Below are 22,057 nucleotides of genomic sequence, written 5' to 3'. Positions count from 1 at the left end.
GAGCGCGCCGCGCACCGCAACGTGCTGCTGCTGGACGCCGGGGACCAGTACCAGGGCACGGTGTGGTTCTCCCGCTTCAAGGGCCGGGAGGCGGCCCACTTCATGAACCTGCTGCGCTACGATGCCATGGTAAAGCGGGCCGGGGTGGGGGGAGCCGCGGGCAAGGGAGCTTTCCCTTCCCCGCGTGTTGGGCTTTTTCCACCCTTGTCGTTCTTGCAATTGCTGCCTGTTTGCGTGTGTAACATTGCATCAGAGGAGGCTCTCAGTCGTTGTAAAACTGTGATTAAGCAATGACCAGTAGATAAGCAATAAGAAGACAGATAAAGTAGATAAAGGGCACCCTGCTAAATATTGTCCCGAGCTGGCAACCCCATGAGGAGCCTGGAATGGGGAGCTTATGCCAAGGCTGTAAAGAGGAAGAGAAAAAGGCACTGAGCTAGTGAAGGAGCTCTTGTGGGGAAAGGAGGGGGCTTGGGGTGGGCAGGGGGCCAGAGGGGTCGTGTTGGAGAGGGAATGGGCAGGTTGGAGGGCGGGGGGTGCGAGTGGGCCCGGTGAAATCTGGGCAATGAGCCAGACCTGCTCGAAGGGGTTAACCCTTGCCAAGGGAATGCTAGCACTCAGGGCTGATATTGTGTGCCCCAGCCTGCCCTGCTGGCTTTGTGTCCTGGGGGAAAGGACAGATGGCACACATTGGCAGTGCCCTTTCCAGGGTTAGAGTTTGGGGGTTTTTTTGTTTGTGGGTGTGTTTGTTTTTTTAAATCAGTTGCTCTCCTAACACCCTGATTGTGTCCAGTTCCACTAGACGTGGGGTGATGTAGGGGTCTGTATGTGAGAGGGCTGAAGGCTGGTGGTTCCAGCTCTCGTAGGGTGTCATTAGCCCAGGGACCAAAATGGCATATCTGTGAGGGAGCTCTCTGAGGCCGTGCCAGTGCTGCACCTTTACTCTGTCTCTTCTGGTCTTTTAAGTGCTGAGAAGAAGATAGAAGAATTTGGGACTCTGGATGCTTAGATCTCTTCTGTCTCTGCTTTCCAGGGTAACAAGCATAGGGTCAAGTAATGTAAAAAGAATTATCAGTGCTTATTTTGCTTGTATACATCACTAGAAAGGAGGAGAGAGATTAAATTTGTGTTTGAGACTGACTACATATTTATTTCTTCCCAGTTGACAGCTTGGGGGGGGGGGGGAACCTTGTTCTGATCATCTCACATCCTCTGTCTTCATCTGTTTGTTTTCCTCTAGAAAAGGCTGCATTTTCTTTTTCCAGCTAAAAATGGCTTCACCTTTTTTTCTCTCTGCCCCAAAACTGCTAAAGAAAGGAAAGTGTTGTCCCAGCGCATTTTTCTAGGCTAGACGCACTTTGTACCTGACAGTTCTGTGACAGATACTGCTCTCTGTTTGCAAGGCCTAATGAACATTTTCCTAATCTTAACAGTAATAAGGTTTTTCCTCATGGTAGTGATGGGGAGGAAGGTGTGCGTTCAGGATGTGTCCTTACTACCTGCTGGGTGGCACTTCTGGGTTCTACAGTGCAGATATAGCCCAAGGTGATTTTTTTCCTGCCTTCCTTCCCAAAGTTTGCTGCTGGCAGTCAGTTCTCATGCTTATCTTTGCTGATTTGACTGGTTCCTGAGAAAGCCAGGAGATTGTTACAGTTTCTGATCATATCGCAAGAAGAAATTCTTTTAAACAAAATTAGCAGTGCCAAACTAGTGCTTGGTTTTAGAGATACATTCTGTAGAAAACATTGGCATCCAAGTCTGGTTAGGAGATCCCATTAGCTTTTTAATTATAATACGATTTAAAAAAAATCCAGACCATACTGGATATCCAGAACCTTGTACTGGATGCTAATGCCTTAGGTGAAGAAGTCAGCCACTTGCTCTTTGTGGATGTGCTGCATGTTATAATTTGATTACTGTCATTAGATAGAAGAAGGGGTTAGTATAGACTGAGAAGCTACAGAGACTTCAGAACCTTTCTTTGCTACCAAAGAGCATGTGGACAGAGTTGCCAAGTGTTGGGCAGCTTTGCAGCTTCCTTTTGGATACTTTCGTCCATGGACCGTGGCGACCACACAGTGAGTGTGTCCCATGGGAAGGGGGGTAAGTGTCATACTGGAGAAGAGTGAGTTAGTGTTTCTTTAAGCAGAATTTGGGAAGTCATGTCCATAACAGAAGGGGGTGAGGATTACTGAACTGGTTAGAAGTTATACAGTGGCGTAGGATTACAAACAACATGAAGGCAGGAACATGAGTCATAAAAGTTGTTACAGGATGGGGGCAGGAGAGCCATGGGAGGATTTAGAGCAGCCTGATAGTGTTATCAGATGTTTATTCCACAAGTGGGACAAAATTTCCCTTTCACATTTGTCCTTTTCTCATTTGTGCCCTTTATCATCTCATGCCTTATATTTAGCAAGGTATTGTCTTCCAAATCTTCTTGCCACCACCACTGCTTTTGAGTGTGATTAACACCAAAATCCAAAGGAAGTACCACAAAGGCAGTAATTGTGACAGAAGTGTTCTATTTTTACTGTTAAGTTGCATCCTTATGTTAAATTATATCCTGATTTTTAAAAATATTTTTAGCCTGGCATCTTATGAAAGTGAGGATTTATGTGATCACATGCCATATGACTGTGTATTTCTGTTTATTCCTCCTTGTGACTTTCACTAATACTAGCCAATGGATTCAAATTTGTTGAAAGGATATCACAAAGATGCAAAGTTCCTAAAAGCTTTATGCTTAAGGATGGTTTGGTAGAGTAAAGGAATATTCTCCTCCTCAGAGAAAGAGCTGCATCAAAAATATGAGTGTATTATTAGGCACCAGTGATTTCTCATGAATGAGAGACTTTATAACCACCCACACCATGGGAAAGGCTTTGATTAAAGTTTGTATCTTAACAGACATGAAATAATCCAAATGCAAGCTACAAAGCCAAGAGAAACAAGGTTTCTTGTGTTTTTTTTTTTTTTTTTACAACCAGTTAATGGCAGTTAAGTACAATTTAAATTCTTATTTTATTTGCAACCAGTTATTTTGGGCTTTAATTGCATATTTAGGATAACAGAAGGCATATGCATCAGCCAAAGGGAATGACTTGTTACCACTTTGCGATGCTCTATCCATCTGTGGCTGTCTTTTTTGAACATCGCTTGATGTCAAAATGAGCTTCCTTAGAGTTTGATTCCTTTTCTATTCTTTCTTTTACAGCAGATTAGACTGCAGTTAGAATACAGTGAGAATCAGAAAACAGTTAGATTGCATTGTATCATGCAAAATCAGGATTTTCTTAAAGATAGTTATCATTTCTTTTTGAAGAGTGCTGCAGCACCATGAGAACGTTTTGGTTCCTTCCCTAGAGCATTAGATGTGTTCCCACTGGTGTTAGTGGGAGCAGCTGGTTGCAGACAAAACATGCTACTGACTTCCTTATTTTTGTACAGGGCCATGCTGTCACTTAGCAAGACAGCAACTCCCTGCCTGTGGGGATCAGAGGAAGCCAGGAGTCGCTGCCACCTCCGAAAGAAAGATGCTGCCAATCAGTTGATCAAAAATATCGTGCTTCTGTGCTTGTAGTAGCTCTTGGGTCTTGCTTGGGTTGCAATGTGATCAGATTTGATATTGTCTGTTTGGGGAATAAAAATGGGAACAAGCACATAGGGGCTGTTCAACTAAGCAGAGCAGAGAGGTATGTGAGTCTTTTTAGACCGTGGATACAGCTTTCCCCAGTTAATGTTCAAGATGAAATTGTAGGCATACTTCTGTCTGGGAGAGTTGGCTCATTGACTTTAGCACCCTTTTCATGCACAGTTCCAGTCACCTGAAAACTTGTTACATCATGTTCCAAGTTACACTACTAGGGTGTTTCCAAAGATACTTTTTTTTTTCTTTCCTAACACTTAAAGGTATTATAGGTTCTTCCATATATTGTGCTTCTGCACAGTAGTCCTGTGTGGGGATTTCACTGACTATTGCCAAATTTGCGAGCACAGGCATGTGGTAACTCAGGCTGAGCATGACAAAGGGTGGATAGGAGAAAATTACATGGTCCTTCTCAAGGTAATGCCTTTTTTGTTGTTTTCCAACCTAGAACAACTAAATATTCTCCTCTTGTTAGTATTATCTTGCTATAATGTACTACTCTTGTTTTGTACAATACTTCTAACATTCCACTGTGTTATGCACACATTTGCATGTATGCACATGCAGGTCAACTACAGATTGTCTATGGAGATTCCCACCAGCTGTTAAGCATTAGAGCTGCCACTGGATAATAATATTGATGATGGCTAGAAAATTATATTTTCTTGTTACTAGAGTACATAAGAACTCTTACTAAATGTGAATAAATATGTCAAAAAAAATAGTCCAAACACAAGCTCTTAAAATACATGTTTAAAGGTAACAAATATTGTCATTGGCATTTAATGTTTCCTTCAGTAATTTTTTAAACCGATGTATTTTCCTTACACAAAATACATATTTTCCTTGGTACTGGTTGTTAATCCTCTCTATTGCAGACAAGGGATGAAAAATCACTGTAATCTAAACAAGTATTTGTATTCATATATTACTTAGAGAAGTTTTCAATTTTGATTTTTCACATCTCTATTGGTATAAGATAGAGTATGAAAAGCAAATAGCTAAGCCTTAAAAAAAAAAAAAAAAAACACTTCTATGTTTGTGAGACACAGGAATGCTCTGTCTTAGACAGGATAGGATTTTCTTCCCTAGAACATGAACCTTGTGTTCTCAAATGTATCTTGTATGTCATTTATGAGAGTATTTATACTGGTTATTTGAAGTAGGGTCTTATGTTTTCTTCTTGTTTCTCACAGGCTTTGGGGAACCATGAGTTTGATGAAGGTGTGAGTGGATTGTTGGATCCTCTGCTTAAAAATGCTAATTTTACAATCCTGAGTGCAAACATTAAGGGAAAAACCCCATTAGCAAATGAAATGATGAAATATGTTCATCCTTTTAAAATAGTACATTTTGACTCAGAATCGATAGGAATTGTTGGCTATACTACAAAGGAAACTTCTTTTCTTTCAAAGCCAGGTATGCTTTTCAGTATATAAGTTTATTATATCCTTTATTACTGATTTGTTACTAGCCTATCTGTCTGAATCCAAAGATGATGAATGCTTTCATTTGGAAAGCTTGTTTTATCAGTATAACGCAGATTTATTCAGCCTTATAACTGCCTGGTTTTTGAACTGGTGAATGCTCTGTTACATAGAAGGCCTTTTCATAATGAGCAATTCAGATCACTGAATTATCTAAGAATAGGTCTGTGAAGTTTGTGGAGAAGTTGTGGGGGGCTTTTTGTTGTCTTGTTTTTTTTGCTTGGCTGTTTTACTGAAATACGTGTTCTTTTATATTTTATTTATCCATTTAAACAAGTGTTAAGTTGGAATACAGCTTGTCTCTAGAGTAAAATGTGTTTAAACTAAGACATTTCCAAGTGTATTGAAATTTTGCTCTTGGATACCTCTATGCTTCAGCTCTAGTAAAAGCAAGGAGAGCTTCATGTGTATTTTTGAAATGGAAGTTGCCCAAGATGTTGTTGGTCTCTCAAAKTAAACTACAGAAGGAACTACAGAAGTTGCTTTTACTACAATTGCTTCATTCATGAATAAAATTAGAACTGATGAGGAAAAGACTTCTCCATGTCTGACTATTAAGTTATTCCAACACTTTCTATTCTACAAAAAAAAAAAAAGTCTACTAGAATGAGAAACATTTAAATCAGCTGTAGGAGATCTGAGTCATTGCATGCTCAGCATTCACTCCCCCTCTGACTTGATCAGACTCTTTCCTGGATTTTGCAGGAGATCCAAAAAAGGACCTGGGATGCCCTAAGCATTAGTTTTGAAACATTTCCACATTGAAAAAGGACTTCATATTATTAATTCTCTGTCCATTGGTCAGTAGTAAGGAAGTAATGCATAGCTTTCCTGAGAAAAGGAATCTTAAGTACTTTGAGGAAACATTACAATATAAAACTGTCCCTTCTGTGTCATTTAATTCCCATGCAGTATGTCTAAATTATCAGGAAGTGGGCATCTAAGGTTAGAACAGACTTTTATATCTGATTCTTATTCCACAGTGCTGTGTTTTTGGAGTCCTGTCTTTTTTTTCCCCAGTGAATAAAAAATAGAAAAATGATCTATATTTTGTGTAGTCAATAGAATATTACCTGTGCTTGAAGCCATGAAGGTAGATATCATGCAACACCATGCTGAGTTTGAAAAATGGGCATACAGCCACTATTGTCCCACATTGTTCTTCACTAAGTAGAAATAAAGTAGACCCTCTATTGTTCTTCCAAAATGTGTTGTTGCCGTAAGGTCATCAAATTAACCTTCTTGCAAATAAATATACTAAAGGAAAATCTAAATAGTGTTGGAATGATCCTCTGAAGCATTTAAATACATTTCTAATAACAGCTAAACATTATACTCAATGTCTCAATATGCTGTGATATTATACTAGAGACTGCAACTGGAAAAAAACACTATTAAAAGAGAAAGCATGCCAGAGCCATAGATGCAGTAAAGCAGCTCTAGGCTAAATATATCCCATAATGTAACTGAGTGTTTCAGAAGCAACAGGTGTTAATCTGTAGGGCAAATTCTAAGAGCTACCATTTATAGTAATAAGAATTTTTATAACTTTCCACTTCACCTTCTCAGTGTGCAGAACATTTGGAAACTTTGAAAATGTGAATTCAGAAGATGTTAATTTAACTCAGTGACTATATATCACCGGTGACCCAGCAATCCTTCAGACTGATAAAATTAACCATCAACCCAATTCCTTAATTCAGTGAATAAGATACAAGGTGAAATTAAATTTAGCACGTTGCTTATCTCTATATTCTTCTTCATGATAGTTCATGAGTTTTTTTTGTTTTGCTCCCCCCCGACTCTTCAGTAATTATTTTGGTATGCTATACCGTTTAAGGCATTTTCCAGGGTTCAACAGGAAGCTTGTGAATTCCTGCACCAGTGCTTTTCACGGAAGAAATCACACTTGCACAAAATTTCTATCATTAGATATTAATAGCTTCAACACAATTATGAAATTACAACTTGTACTTTTCATAGTCTGTTTAAAACAGCTATCAACAAATTGGAACAAATTATAAGAACTCCTTAAATCTCAGTGTTTTCATTGTCAAGGAACAATTAATTTCTGCTGTTGTACTGTTAATGTAACTCTTTGGAAACAGTAGAGATGAGGGGCACTGTTATCACAATTCATAGATTATAGCTAATTGGCAGTTTTTCTAAAGATCTTCGTATTGTTATATACAGCTACTTCAGCTGAATGCACAGCTATTTTTTCCACATTTCCTGCAAGAATTGTTCATGCTTTGATATACAGGCAGAGTTGTCTGTGCACCTACTTATCATTGATAACCCCAAGACCATCTTTCTCATATTTGATGGTACCAACTGATTTGCTTTAGTTCTGAAATCATGCTCTAAGCCCCACAAAGCAGTTAATCTCTTTTATCTGTCCTGAGAGATGCCGCATACACATTTGGTGCTGTGAAATAATACATCACATTTTTGTCCACAATCTTCATATGAAGTAGAGACCCACAAATGCTTACTGTGCAACCCTACAAGCAGCAAAATATTTACTAAAAATAACAACTTGTCCAACTTTATAAAATGAAATTTTAAATTCCACTTACTTCATTTTGTTCTGGTTAGCTTGCGTAATGTTTTTAACATGCAGCCAATTCTTTTTTCTTCTTGTTAGTGCAGTTTGTATTCTACTTTGAGGTATCTGAAACTCTTTCCCAAACTAAAAAGAAAAGAGGATGCTACATCAGTTTAATACTTTGAAAGAGAAGTGGGAATTACCCACTGACAGAAGCAATGARTAACATTTATATAAGAACTTTTTCAGTTCAACGTTTTTGAAAAATGGGCAACTGAGTACTAAGCAATATACGGCAATATTTTTGCTATTGTTTCTTAGACAAATGAATATTATGTAATTGCTCTGTCTTTCAGTCCCCCGCTGTATAACTTTTCAGCAAAGTTTGATAAAGGGCTATCCATCTCAAATTTGATTAAGGTCCTGAAGTTGTGTGACATGCTACAGAGAGGTTGAGGAGAGGAGATGAGAGAGGTCTCTGTAGCCCCAAGCTGGAATCCCTTTTTGAAGGTGAGGTGGGTGGGCCTCTGGGCAGGTCCATCAGCACTGGCTGCAGTGTGGGCAACTGTGTGTGCGGTGTCATGACAGTCCAGGGAGAGAGCTGGAATTACTGAGGTGGGAGAAAGAGTTAAGTTAGGCATTGTTGTTTTCCTTGGTCTCAGAACTAGGGTTTTTTGTTAGTTTTTATATATGGGTTGGTGATTAATAATAGTACTTCCTTGGTGTATGCCTGCATTATAGCCTGCAGCGGCATGAAGGGGTAACAGAGCTAGCTCTGATCAAGAGAGAGTTCAGTTATCATGGGCAACTAGCTGCACAGTATAGGACAAATCAGCCTGCAGGAAACTCCATGCTGTCACAACTACACGGCATCTAGCTCTTCGTTTAGAGAACTCAGCTGTTTTTACAGAATTGGTCATCAGACTGTGGCTTGCATGGCTGTTGTGACTGGTCCACAGGTGGTGAGATAAGCACACAAAGGTCCTGCACTTGATGAGTGTTTCTAAGGCTTTCTCTTCTGCCAGTAGCTCTGCATCAGGCCCTGCTTCTGTAAGCCACAAGGACAGCCAAGGAGAGACTGACAGCAGTAGCTTCCTTCAGCCTGGAGAAGGAAGGCTAAGGGCGTGTAATTGCAGTCTTCTACTGCCTGAAGGGGGTTTATGGAGAAGTCAGAAACAGACTTTTCTCAGAAGTGCACAGAGAAAGGACAAGAGACAATGGACTCGAGCAGTAGCATGGGAAATTATGACTGGACGTAAAGAAGAAAAATCATTGCGATGAAAGCAGCCCTGAAACAGGTTGCCCAGAAACTTTTCTAATTTCARCTGAGCAATCTCATCTGGCTTTGAATTCTTGCTTTGAGTGAGTTTGGGACTAGATGATCTCCAGAGGTCCAACTTCAATTAGCTGGTGATTCTTTGTTTCTAAGAAGAGGTCTGCAAGAAGAAAAAGTGGGGATACACTGCACAATTTGCTCTGAAATACGCAGTACAGATATTCCCTCTGGCAATAATGGAACTACTCAATGGGTGTGGTGGCTAAGCAATTTATGTAACCCTATTTTATCTCTTTGTATTTCATTGTAGTAGTTTCCTCTTCATTTCCTGAGACATTTTTGCATTGGATTATGAATTAGTTTCACTCCTCCCTTTGTTATAAGTTAATGTAATAAAGGCACATTAGAAAACTGATCGCAAAACTCTGCAGGGAAGAGAGGAATTAGGTAGAAGGGAAATTGGCAGAAACGTTATTTGGAGGTCTTAACCAGAAAATGTAGGATTACAGTTTGTTGACCTGTTCTTAAACTCTGTTCTTAAAACTTTGTCAAAAAAATTAGCCTCTTACATAGCAAGTCCTTTTGTGCAACTCAAGGCACTGTGACCAGGATAAAAGTATTTGTTTATCTAGTGTTCTTGTAACTGTTTGTCATGTTAAAATAATTTCAGCAGGCACATAAACATTTCAGAAAGATTGCGAGTTTCCCAACATTGTATTCTGGAAAAGGTTTCTCCTTTCCAGACTTCCCGTTCTTTATGTGCTCATTTTGGGGCAGTAGCTCAATTGCACACTGTGCTGTCCCTTGTTATTATTGATAGTGGTTCATATTAGGTCAGATAATTTTGTATTAAAAGGCAATTCAGAGTTTAGTGCAGGACTTTGAAGAAGCTGCTGTTTAAAACCTCAGAAGAGAAAAACCAAGTGAGACGAGTGTAGAGTAAGAAGGAAAAGATGGAGGATCTCAAAGAAATATAATTTGGGAGGAAAAAAAACCCTGTAGTCCTAAACAAATGTTTATACCCAATCACTGATGTATTTAGTTTCCTTTCTCCAACTGAATAATAATGAAAAAACATTCAATCTGTGATCCTACAGTTGATATCATTGGATTTTTTTTTTCACAGTATTATAATTTGTTGAGTATAGGCAAGAATACACAGTTCAGTGCCAAAATGTTGTGTTAGTCTAAACACATAGGTACTCATGAGAGACAGGAAAACATCAAATCAGGTCAGTTTGAACCACTTCCCACTAAGGACATTTGAAAGTCACTGACATTCTGAATTCCATTAGTTATACAAAGTAATACCCAATATCATCTAGTATTTGTTGGAAAAACTAGTAATTAAGATACTGAATAAGTATTGATAAATACATTCTTGGGTTATTTTTGCTTGTTTGTTTGTTTTTCAGGGAATGATTTAATCTTTGAAGATGAAGTTGAAGCGTTGCAACTACAAGTGAATAAACTTACTGCTATGGGAGTTAACAAAATAATTGCGCTAGGACACTCTGGTTTTACTGTGGACAAAAACATTGCTCAAAAAGTGAAAGGAGTGGATGTTGTAATTGGAGGACATACAAACACGTTTCTCTATACAGGTATTTTACTTCTTACTAAATTGTTGCTTCTAAAGCAAAGCTGAAACTGATTGTTCCTTTTTAAACTTGAAGGACTTTCACAAATATAGTTTACTTCTAGTTAGGCCAGGCCAGATTCATATCTGGTACCTATTGGTAACTTCAATGGAATAAACTGATTTAAATCAATTTGTGAGCAACAAGTGCCCTAACTCACTGAAATGTTCCTTAATGCTGTAGATGTTCAAGGCAGCCTTTATGAAGCTGAGGACACAGGCACAAAGATAATAATACTGGCAAATTATTGCCAAAATTATGGTTCATTTTTCAAGCTTACAGATATACAGGAGTAAACAAAATGCTTACATATTTAACCCTGTATGTGACAAATATATAAAAGAATCATATATAACTTCAAAGGTAGTACTGACACTTGTTATTTTGTAGAACCTGATTCTGTATTCATAATTTCCCTTAGGCCTGCCATTAAAAAAGAAAAACAAAACCAAAAAACCCTATTGGTCTCCCTTTTCCCTAGTTTTCTCTGTATTTTCCAGTTCCTCTTCTTCATCTCTGCCTTTATTCTTCTTTCCTCTAGAGACTTCCTACTTTCACCTAACCCTGTTCAGGAGATGAATGTTATGAAACGTTATAAATATTTCCTTTCTTCAGCAGCAATGCTATTTTAGGCAGAATCTGTCATCAGCACTCATTCGTTCTCCAGGGCTGCTGCCTTCCCTTGTGCCAGTGTGTAAGGACACAAGTAAAGGAAAGGCTGTTTGTTTGTTTGTTTGTTTTAAACCACATTAAATTTAGCTGAAACTTCATTAGCTGATTGAAGTATAACAGGAACTTTCAGTAATTTTCAGCAAAATTTCCCTTGTGCCCATTCACAGCTGCACCACCAGGTAGCCTAGGAACTTAAAAGGTTTCACACTGTCCATTTCATCCTCTCCTCTTTCTACTTTCCTCCTCTCACTTTCTCATGCCTTTTTTATCTCATGTTTACTACAGAACTTACCACCTCCAGGCTCTCACCTTTTACTATCCCACTTGTTACAGAGAAACAGTTGCACACTACAGTTGTATATTAAACAGTTCAGAAAATCTCATGGATCTATCCTCAAGGAATAACTTTGAAGCTGGAACCAGAAAGGATTTAGGCACCTAAAAGTTAGTGGCTGCAAATCATTCAGCAGACGGGTGCAGCAGAAGAGTGGAACAGACCAAAGGACCATCCATCCCAATGTGTTGTCTCCAGGAGTGACGGCGGGGGGATGTTGAGGAAAGAGCGTACACGTGGGCAAGCTTCTGGAGATGCTTTGCTCCAATGCGCTCCCATCTCCCATCAACTTCCAGCTCAGAGACGTCCCAAGCCAGAAACGGTGTCTTGGTATTTACTAGCCCCCACTGGAAGGTCACTTCCACAAACTCACCCTGTCTCCCCATGAGCTCCTTTGCCCTTTCAGCACTCACAGCGCCCTGCAGCCAGGCGTCCCGCTGCTGAACAGCACATCATGCCTAGACCTTCACCTTCTGTTTGCAGCCTGCCGCCCACTAGCTGGATGCCGAGGAGTAGTTCTTGCACTGGATCATTTGGTCCTTATCCACTCTCTTCACACCACTCATTGCTTTTGTAGATCTCTCAAATATTTTCCTTCTGTCGTCTCTTTTCCAGGACGGACAGTCCTAGCCTACCTCCTCATTCTGCATTCAGAAGCTTTTCTGTATCTTTGACCACCTTTATCACCCTTTTCTGAATTTTTCTGCATTTTCATTGTATCATTTTTGGGATGGGGAAATGAAGAATGCATGCAATATTCAAGGTGTGCGTTCATCATGGATTTACACAGTGGAATATAGACTCCTTTGCAAAGACTTGTTAGTCAATGCCTATAGAGAGTTTTTTCCTCTAAACGGTAATAATATATTAATAATAATAGTAATAATGTAATACATTAATAGCCAGAATGCCTAACTTGAAACTGCCTAACTAGAAAACTGCAGGCAGGGTATGTATGAAATCTAGGTCTTTTATGGCATTTTGGTTTTTGACTCTGGGTCAAAAAGGTGCCTCTCTTCACAACTTGGAGCCATGATCTAAAGCACTCTAGGAATTGATGTATCTGGGTTCAGATCTTATCCAGGGCTGTAAGAGTTCACATGTATGTCTCTTGTCATCCCAGAGAGTACCCCCTACCAGACTGGACTAGGTCAAGCTGTTCCATCCCTTTCCACTTCAAGCTATTCAAGATTCATTAGGCCAGAGACAGCACACAGCATGGGACTCTGCAGCTTTCTGGTTAAAGACCTCAACTGGGACTGGGTTCTGATCCATCTTCCAAGGGCTGTGCAGTTTTGGTAAAACAAGTCTGTCTTATTTTTTTATTGACATTGGAGAAAGTGGGAAAGAAAGATCTCTGTAGGAAAAAGGAAAAAAAAAGCAATCTCTAAGGGAGATGCACCAAATATGTGTATCCACTGCTTTAGATAAAAAATATTCTTTGACAGAATGTGGTCTGAGTCTATAAATTTTTATTCCAAGTACCAAGAAGCACTTGTTGATCTCTCCAGAAGCACTGTGAGTGCATCTGTGAACCATTTCATTCTGAGTCAAAAGAAAACTCTAGGTCAAACATCACAAAGTATCCGCATCTGTTAGAAGTTAGGGATGTGATTCAACTGCAGAGTACCGCATCTTATTTGAAGTGTCTGAATGTATGTGTCTATGTGTGCATTGGGCCTGTAATCTCTCACTGAAGTCCTTGGGAGAACGATTCAGCTCAGTCTAAGTGGACATGTACCAGCTGGTCAGCTCAACTACTGGCTGTCGTGGGAGTTTAGAGACGTAGTGCCCACGGACACCTCTATAGAACTGTCTTAATATAAGGGCCTTAGTCTTGAACTAGTCCAATCTACCTTTCTCTGAGATATTTGCCATTCTTTAGTGTATCTACAGATTGTGACAAATGTTGACTTGACTGTGTGCAAGTATACTTTGAGTTTGTAAACTTGATTCCAATAGTAATGATAATTTTAGATTAAATTACTCTAGTTTATGGATTTCATCAGTAAGGGTGTTCTGAGTATGTAATGTGTTGGCTAGAACATGGTAAGAAAATAGGGAAGTGTTACAGTTTCTTCCGTTACCCGGTCTGAATTTGCATATTTGTAATGAAACAAAATCTCACACTTCAACTGAAATGTGTGTGTRAATTCTAGAGCCATCGTCATCTTGGGATAAGATGCACTGAAACATCTTTTCCTTTCAGAAGGACCACATCTATATTATGGAATAATGTTATAGTGATAATTTATCCTGAAAGAAAATATCAGAAAATATCTTTTTAGAAAACAAGAAATTAATCAAGTACTGGCCAAACACTTGATCGCGCACAAGTGATATAAACTAAAAGGAAAGCTAGAAAACATGACTTTCTTTTTCTAATGTTCTGTTCAGTCAAGGACTACACCAGGTGAGAGATCAAAACCAATTCCTTCTGCAGTTCCAAAAAACCCAAAGTCACTTTTGCATTTATAATCCTGAAGGGTTCTCATCAGCTACAGCATTTCTTAAGTTCTTCCCAAGTAAGTGTCAGATAGTGATGGGGCCTTTGCACCACCAAGAAACCAGCTCTGTTGGCAAGGCTAAAAGTAGGAAAACTAGTCCTCTGGTGAATTTGGTTCAGCTTTTAGTTTGTTACTGACATCTTTCCTGGTGGAGAAGAGGGATCAGAGATAAATATAAATCATATTAGAGTTCTGGGAGGAACATTTGTCGTATTTAATATCTCTGGATTTCATGTTATATAAACAACTATAAATGAAAGGAAACAATTGTTCTGAGAGCAGTGGAACTGAAGAAGCCTGCTTTCCTTTGGATTCCTGTCCCACGCTCCCGCACCCCTCAGGTGCCCCGGCTCTTGTCAATAGGAGTGAGAGGATGATGCGTTGATGGGAAATGCACCAGCTTTGGGGACAGGATTGAACAACAGGCTTTGGGGGAGCTCTGCCGCAGGGCATGTTGTGGAGCGTGTGCCATAGCATAGAGCCACCTGATTCTGTATTCATAGGTCTCCATTAGGCCTGCCATTAAAAAAAAAAAAACAACTTTGGTCTTCACTGACTGTGGTGTAGAAGTGCTGGTTGAAATAACAGAGGGGTGTGATATTAGCTCAAATAATATTATCAAGGAGATGGAGAGAAGGCAGATACCTTGAGATGAGTGGTGTGCTGTGTGTTTCCTTTGCCATTCTCCTCCCCTGCATGGTTGCTAAATCCAGTGGTAGCCTGTGCTGACTGAGCTGAGCTCTCTTTTCTCTGTAAATCCCTTGCTTTCATATATCTGTTTCCAACTCCTACATCTAATCAATCTTCAAACTTTGCAGTTTTGTAAGTGTTTGGAGTCCATGATTACCTAAGTCTAATGCTAATAAAGTTTGCTTTTGCAGGGTGTTTACAGCCTGTCTGAAATTGTGTTATGAAATGGCATCACTTGCAAATGTTTTGTCCTAAGATGGGTATAGTAAAAAATCAACTGGGTGTACATACAGATTACAGAATTTGCTTGTAGGGATTCTGATTACATATTGTTAATAAAGGTAGTTTAGAGTTTTCATATGAAAAAGTCCTATGTATGTTTTACTAACATCCTAATTTTTCTATCTATCTGATACAGAATACTGAAGGCTCAACAATAAACTTTTCAGCCAGAGGCTCATTTATATGCACTACTTAAAGGTTTTAATTAGAATAATTAGAATGAAAAGTTCCTTTGTTACTATTGTGATGTGATGTCATGGAGAAGTGTGCTGTCACAACTTACAAAAACACCATGGTGGTTATTGCAGCTCAAGTCCTGAAAACAATAACATCTCTTATGTATTAACGTAACTGAACAATTAAATGTGTACTTGTCCAATGCATTTGTTGTTGGGTTTGTTTAATATCCCATTTATTTTTTTAAGGAAGAGCAACATTTGAAATGTTATTCTAACAATTCCTTGAAGGTCACATAAGCTGAAGACCCTCTTTACGTGATTGTTTTGTGCAGGCACCCCACCCTCTACTGAACAGCCAGCTGGCCCATATCCATTGATGGTTCTGTCAGATGACGGGAGGAAGGTGCCGGTCGTACAAGCTTATGCTTATGGAAAATATCTTGGTTACTTAAATGTTGTATTTGACAAGAAAGGAAATGTAATTGAAGCAGTGGGAAACCCTATTCTGCTGGACAGCAGTGTTCCTGAAGGTATGTGAAATAGAAATTTGAATTTGCCTACAGCACTCTACTACAATTCGAGTGTTACTATGTTAAATGTACAGTGCAATGTTGCAGAAGAATTCAGCTTTCTTCTTGAGCTTGCGGTTCTCTTTGCTTTAGGGTTCAGGCTGTGTTGCAGTTGTACCCATTTTACTCTCTGTTTCTCTTCCTGAACAGTGAAATACAAAGGCCTTTGCATTTGCACAATTTCAGTGTATATTTTTGCCTATTTAAAATCACTAATAGCTCTTTTGTAGGAACTCAGGTAATACCTTACCATTTAGCAAAGCTTATTTTAGGCAGACCTGTAATTATGATTTAAAAGATTATAAGGACTAACTTCCACTGTTATGCCAGAGGCTGGTTTCGTCAGAACAGAGTTCAGGGCAATATAGGAAAGCCAAGGTGTCTCAGAAATTTTGGAATGCTCTTGACAATGTGCAAGTACGATATACAAAACCTTCTTGTTTTAACCTCTGAAATGTTTAAAGATCTGGAAGGAGGAGAATCTTTCTGTTTCTTGCTGTTTTTGCAATGCCTCCAAGCTCTGTTACCTACTTTGTCTGCTATATAATTATCTGGGATTGATTCATTACTCTTTTTTTCTTGTCCAGTGATTACTACATGAATCTCTGAGCTTTTATCAGACTTTCTAGATTCTACCAAAGTATTAATAAAATAAATCCTTTAAAAATGATGTGTTTGTAGGTATTTTTATTTACTATGTTATTCTCAGTGATCCATTAATTTAATGAGATGATGTAAAGAGAGTTTATTCTCTCTGAGGTCAGTAAATGTAAAAATTCAGATATATAGGTACTCTTATATGTTGCTCTTGTATTGACAAAGTTACATGCCAGATTACTTAAAACTAGCAGCTGCTACAAAACAGTTGTGACGTTATCTATCTGCTTACAGAAGTATCTTTTGTATCTGTTCCCCCCCCCCCCGAAAGAACTAGATTTGCACCTGGTGGACAGGTGTACAGATACATTAATTCTTGTAAAGAGACTATTCTTTGATGTTTATATTTGAGCTAGTATTCATTTTAATACCATGTAAAATGGGAGGAAGCTATATTAGTATAGAGAGGAAGTATAGAGATTATATCAAATAAGGACCCAGCTAATTTGTATATTAAAAAGTCTTGTATAGAAGCTCTCATCTGTCAGGGTAGGTGCTAGAAACCCCATTGGTTAAAGCTTACAACAGGACTGGGCAAAAATATTTTTAAATGCAATACAGGAAGTTCCGTTGCTGTGGCAAAGGAATAGCTTATTCACTTGATTGTTTCTGTCCTGCCTGCTCTGTTTCTAACCTTTCTTTAAAGTAAATACACGTCATGTTGTTTGAAGAGGCTTTAGGGAAAGCATAACATTTTAGAATCTTGAAGAGCAGGTTTTCCCTAAGCTCTGTATGTACTGAAGTATCATTAATACAACATACCTGTGATACTCATTTTACATTTCTCTGATAGATGAGCACATTAAAGAAGAAGTGGAAAAATGGAGGAAAAACATGGGAAATTATTCTAAAGAGATTGGAAAAACTAGTGTTTACCTGAATGGTACAAGCCAAGCGTGCCGTTTCCAAGAATGCAACATGGGAAACTTGCTTTGTGATGCTGCGGTAAGAAGTTGCCACCATAGGTGACAATTATATCCAAGTATTACTCTAGAGCTATCAGAAAAAATTATCGCAGGCTCTGAACTATCTGTGCTGCTCTCCATCACAGTACTATCTCAGTGCCTTCTCTAGAACGATCTGGCAAAAGTGAGACTATGATGAACTTTGTAGGATTTTATGGAGTGTTTTATTCTTTGCATATATCCTCATACAGAGAACTGTTGTTCACAGCTGGGTCTGGAATATGCTGTGGCTGCAGTTTTAACAGACACAGGAATCTGATCTAATAGCCCATTCCTCATGGAAGAAGGAGAGTTCAGGTCTCATTGCCCCTCTTGCCCATTCTGCTACCAGTCCTCTGCTCACAGCACTTGCCTTGTGCTCAGTCATTGCTCACTGGGCTCTGGTGTGACCTTTTTTAACTCACTAACCCAGGAAAAAAAATCTGGATAACTTTCTGCTGGTTTACTGATGTAAATTGGCCCACAGAAGAATCTAAAAGGTGCCTGATTAAGCAAGAGGGGGGGAAAGAGCATACAGCAAAGAGCAGAAGAGGTAAAAGCAAGACTCCCTCTCCCAGCCTCAGAGCCAGCCCATGAAACTGCTGCTCTGTGTTTCTTGTTATGACGAGTGTCCGTAGCTTTTGTAACAGCCGGTTTTGAGAACTCCCTTCTATGGACTTTTCATGAAACAGAACCAAGAAAAGAACTCATGAGGTGGAAGATCTTACAGTATTGTCAGGGCCCTGAGGGCATGCCCAGCCCTCCCTGTCTTTGCCCTGTCCCTGCCCAGCCTCAGGCCCTCATTTTGGCCCAGCCTGGGGCCGTCAGTCCCTGGCCTGCAACAGCACAGCTGCTGCAGCAGTGCTGGGCTCCAGCTCCACCACAGCCCTGTCCCTGCCCAGCCATGGGCCCCCCTGACCCTGACCCTGACCTGCAGGTGACCACCTGTCCCATCCTCAGCCTGTCCCTGTCCCTGTGGAGATGCTTGATGCCCGGGGCTGGGGCTGCCCCGGTGCCCTGTTCCCTTGCGGGGCGTTGGGATGGGCCCTGGTGGTGAGGCCCTGCCTTGCCACCATGTGGAGCCCCTGCCGCTACTGACCCCAGATGCCACGCTTTACCAGAGTTGCATAACACCAAAAACTCTCTTTACGAGAAGTAGCTTACAGTTTTTAAACTAAGTGGCTTTGATTATTTTACTCTTCCATGATTGCACTATTTCTTTTAGGTGCTCCAGGGAAAAAGTTTACTAACATGACTTTTCAGAAAAATGCAATAACTATAAATGTCCTGCAGTATTCCCATAAAATCAGGTTCCAATTAGTAATCATAAGTTTTGGTTTAGAAATTTGCTGAAAACTGTTTTTCCAGAATTGCTTTTACTGTAATGCTTAAAATAATGTTTAGTTCAAAGGATAATTTCCAAATTAGTTTAAGATTTTGGAATTCTACATACAGTTCTACTGAAATTCCAGTGTCTTGGGTTTTTTTTTCTTCTAGACATTTTTATACATTTATCTGAAAAACGTGTTCAAATACTTTGACACTTTTTAAGCTTAAAGGAAGTTGCTTTGTTATCCTTCAGAAGTCTGTAGATTTTCTTAATACACATTTTTTCTTGGGAGGTCAAATTTTACTTAAGTGAAATAAATGCCTCTAGACAACCATCTGCATTCATCAGTAGATACATGGATTGCCCTTTATGTTCTTTGCAATACAAGTTCTACATTTGCTTTCCTGTCTGGTTCTGTGCATTCAGGGATATTAAGGTATTAATTCTGTGCCATGGACTTTAGTATTTAGAGTTGTCCTGGGAAATCTGGAGATTGAGGAACGTGAAAATTAATGGAGCAATTGTACTAGGTGATAACAGAGGTCCATCTAGGTCAGTGATACTTCTCCAACAGTAGCCAGAAATCTCAGAATAAGAGGTTGACAGGACCAGATGGCATGTGATGAAGGACTCTAAAGGAACTTCAGTGTGAAATGGCTGAATTAGTAACTACAGTGTGGAAGCTCTTGTTTAAAATTGCCTCTGTACTCAAGACTAGAGAGTAGCAAGTGTAATACCCATTTAGCAAATGTTTCTGTAGGGAACCGAGGAATTAAAGACTTGTAATCCTGCTGTCTGTTCCAGGCAAATTAGTAARTTAGAGGGTATAGCTCAGACTGAAATCAGCAAACAAAAAAACCCAATTCATTGATTAAATGAGAGTTATGAACGAATGGATCTGTCCTCAAGGAATAACTTTGAAGCTGGAGCCAGAAAGGATTTAGGCACCTAAAAGTTAGTGGCTGCAAATCATTCAGCAGACGGGTGCAGCAGAAGAGTGGAACAGACCAAAGGACCATCCATCCCAGTGTGTTGTCTCCAGGAGTGATGGCGGGGGGATGTTGAGGAAAGAGCGTACACGTGGGCAAGCTTCTGGAGATGCTTTGCTCCAATGCGCTCCCATCTCCCATCAACTTCCAGCTCAGAGACGTCCCAAGCCAGAAACGGTGTCTTGGTATTTACTAGCCCCCACTGGAAGGTCACTTCCACAAACTCACCCTGTCTCCCCATGAGCTCCTTTGCCCTTTCAGCACTCACAGCGCCCTGCAGCCAGGCGTCCCGCTGCTGAACAGCACATCATGCCTAGACCTTCACCTTCTGTTTGCAGCCTGCCGCCCACTAGCTGGATGCCGAGGAGTAGTTCTTGCACTGGATCACTTGGTCCTTATCCACTCTCTTCGCACCACTCATTGCTTTTGTAGATCTCTCAAATATTTTCCTTCTGTCGTCTCTTTTCCAGGACGGACAGTCCTAGCCTACCTCCTCATTCTGCATTCAGAAGCTTTTCTGTATCTTTGACCACGCTGGTCACCCTTCTCTGAATCTTTTCCAGTTTCATAGCATTCTTGAGATGAGGATATCCACTGATTCTAATCCAATCTCCACATCCCTCTCCTGATCTAACAGACTTCTGTCACATCTTTCTTGTTGTAGTCTCTGTGAGACTGAAGTGTTTGAACTGCAGTCATTCCTGTATGGAAACTAGGCCATCCCTTCCATTATCCGGGTTTGCTTTCTCTGAACCTTATCCTGTCCTACTGAATTATTTTTCAGGATTAACACACAGGGATTTACTTAGCTGCATAATGATGGTTTCCATTTTGTCACTACTCCTTAGGAACTCTCAAGCAAATATTACTGTGTCCTTGCAGCTAGCTTTTATCAGAGTTTTGCCACTGTTGGAGACATGATGCTGGGCAAAGTAGACTTTCAGGTCTGATCTAATATGGCTGTTTTTATGTTTTCATATGTTTTCACTCTTTTACATCTTTCTAGTTTCCTAAGACCATTCCAAATATTGAAGACCAGTCTCAGAGTAGCTGAAAATCTTAATTCCCTGCAAATGCACAGCAGGAGCTCGATTGGTTTATACATTCACCTACATGCTTGTAATATACATCTATCTTTAAGGTCCTCTACACCTCCTGATTTTCCACACATGCTCAAATCATTGGTGGTCTTCACAATGGTTGGAATCAAAAAAATCATCTTTCCTTTGTTCAGCTGGCCTGCTCTGGTAATGTTATACATACAGGCTATGAGAGGCTTCTAGAGTTCATTACAGGAAAAGGCAAATATTTTTTCTTGTTAAAAAAGCTTTTCAAAATAGAAGTTTTTTTAATTTTTTTTGCTTGTTTTTCATATTTCTCTATTTTACAATGGGGCTGAAGTTAACATCAAAGACTATGTAAAACCCTTTCACCGTGGGAAGAACTTTCTCAGATGGGTAAATTTCCAGAGCCTAGACTAAGTGAGGATTAAAAATCCTTTTAAACCTTTTTTTTTTTTTTTTTTTGGTAGCTTTATGAGAATGTCAAACATCCTGATGAAAAGAAATGGAACCATGTTTCCATGTGCATCCTGAATGCAGGTGGGATACGCTCAGCCATCGATGAACAGAGCACTAATGGTATGTAAAACTGCAAGCTGAAATACAATTTTATCAAGAAAGGTCAAGTTATCCTGGAAGCCTGAACTCTGTGTTAGGTATGGGCTTGTTTTGATGGGATTTACCCAGCATTTGGAAGCTATTATTTCAGACTTTCTCTAATGTTCATCCATCATTAGTGTACAACTGCACTCAGACTGACATGCATAGCAGTACTAGTATTGTGTGTACATACAAAAACATTGTACCTTTTTGATAAATTTTCTCCTTCCTTGCTCCCTTGGAACAAAGAAATATGGTACATATTCTTCATCTCCTACTGTAAAGAATAATATGTTGCTAAGGTTGCTAGAAGCCTTCTGTAGTCTACCATAGTGTGAGTGAATTCTGGGTTCACTGAATGCTAAGGTTTTAGAGCTCTTATTTTCTTGGTTATCGGATAAACAAAACCATGATAAACAAACTCATTTACCATGAGTAAATTTTAAGCAACTAGAAAAGTTTCCTGACTTAGCAAGAATTTCTGTTTTTCTTGGTCATAGAGTAGTGTTTTGTAATTTCTTTTAGTAGTTATTTGAATAGCAATACAAGCAGTTACATCAAACTCAGATTCATTGGGTTTGTGAGGTTGGATGATAAAACACAAGTTCTTTGATTGAGACAGTGTATGTATGTGACCTCTTTG

General features: G+C 39.6%; 1 protein-coding gene and 1 long non-coding RNA gene across 3 annotated transcripts in view; one reads left to right on the top strand and one right to left on the bottom strand.

The window, feature by feature from the left end:
- NT5E (5'-nucleotidase ecto) overlaps positions 1-22,057 on the top strand; it is a 28,300-nt gene that overhangs the window by 961 nt on the left and 5,282 nt on the right. Inside the window, exons 1-6 of one of the 2 annotated variants that reach the window (XM_026062698.1) lie at positions 7-129; positions 4,846-5,068; positions 10,376-10,564; positions 15,597-15,794; positions 17,284-17,435; positions 21,285-21,393. In XM_026062698.1, coding sequence (XP_025918483.1) covers positions 103-129; positions 4,846-5,068; positions 10,376-10,564; positions 15,597-15,794; positions 17,284-17,435; positions 21,285-21,393 — 898 coding nt within the window. In that variant the 5' untranslated portion in view covers positions 7-102. Of the gene's footprint in view, positions 1-6; positions 130-4,845; positions 5,069-10,375; positions 10,565-15,596; positions 15,795-17,283; positions 17,436-21,284; positions 21,394-22,057 lie in introns of those variants that run through there. The other variant, XM_026062699.1, reaches the window with a different exon arrangement.
- On the bottom strand, positions 2,966-7,824 carry LOC112964492. The gene is made up of 2 exons (XR_003252982.1): positions 7,716-7,824; positions 2,966-3,632 (listed from the first exon to the last, which is right to left on the bottom strand). It is a non-coding gene; the product is annotated as an uncharacterized LOC112964492 (long non-coding RNA).

The sequence above is a fragment of the Apteryx rowi genome, unplaced genomic scaffold, assembly GCF_003343035.1.
Source record: "Apteryx rowi isolate R43461 unplaced genomic scaffold, aptRow1 scaffold_191, whole genome shotgun sequence".
Taxonomy (NCBI): Eukaryota; Metazoa; Chordata; class Aves; order Apterygiformes; family Apterygidae; genus Apteryx; species Apteryx rowi.
The sequence above is the reverse complement of the archived record's forward strand: the minus strand, read 5'-3'. Positions and strand labels throughout refer to the sequence as shown.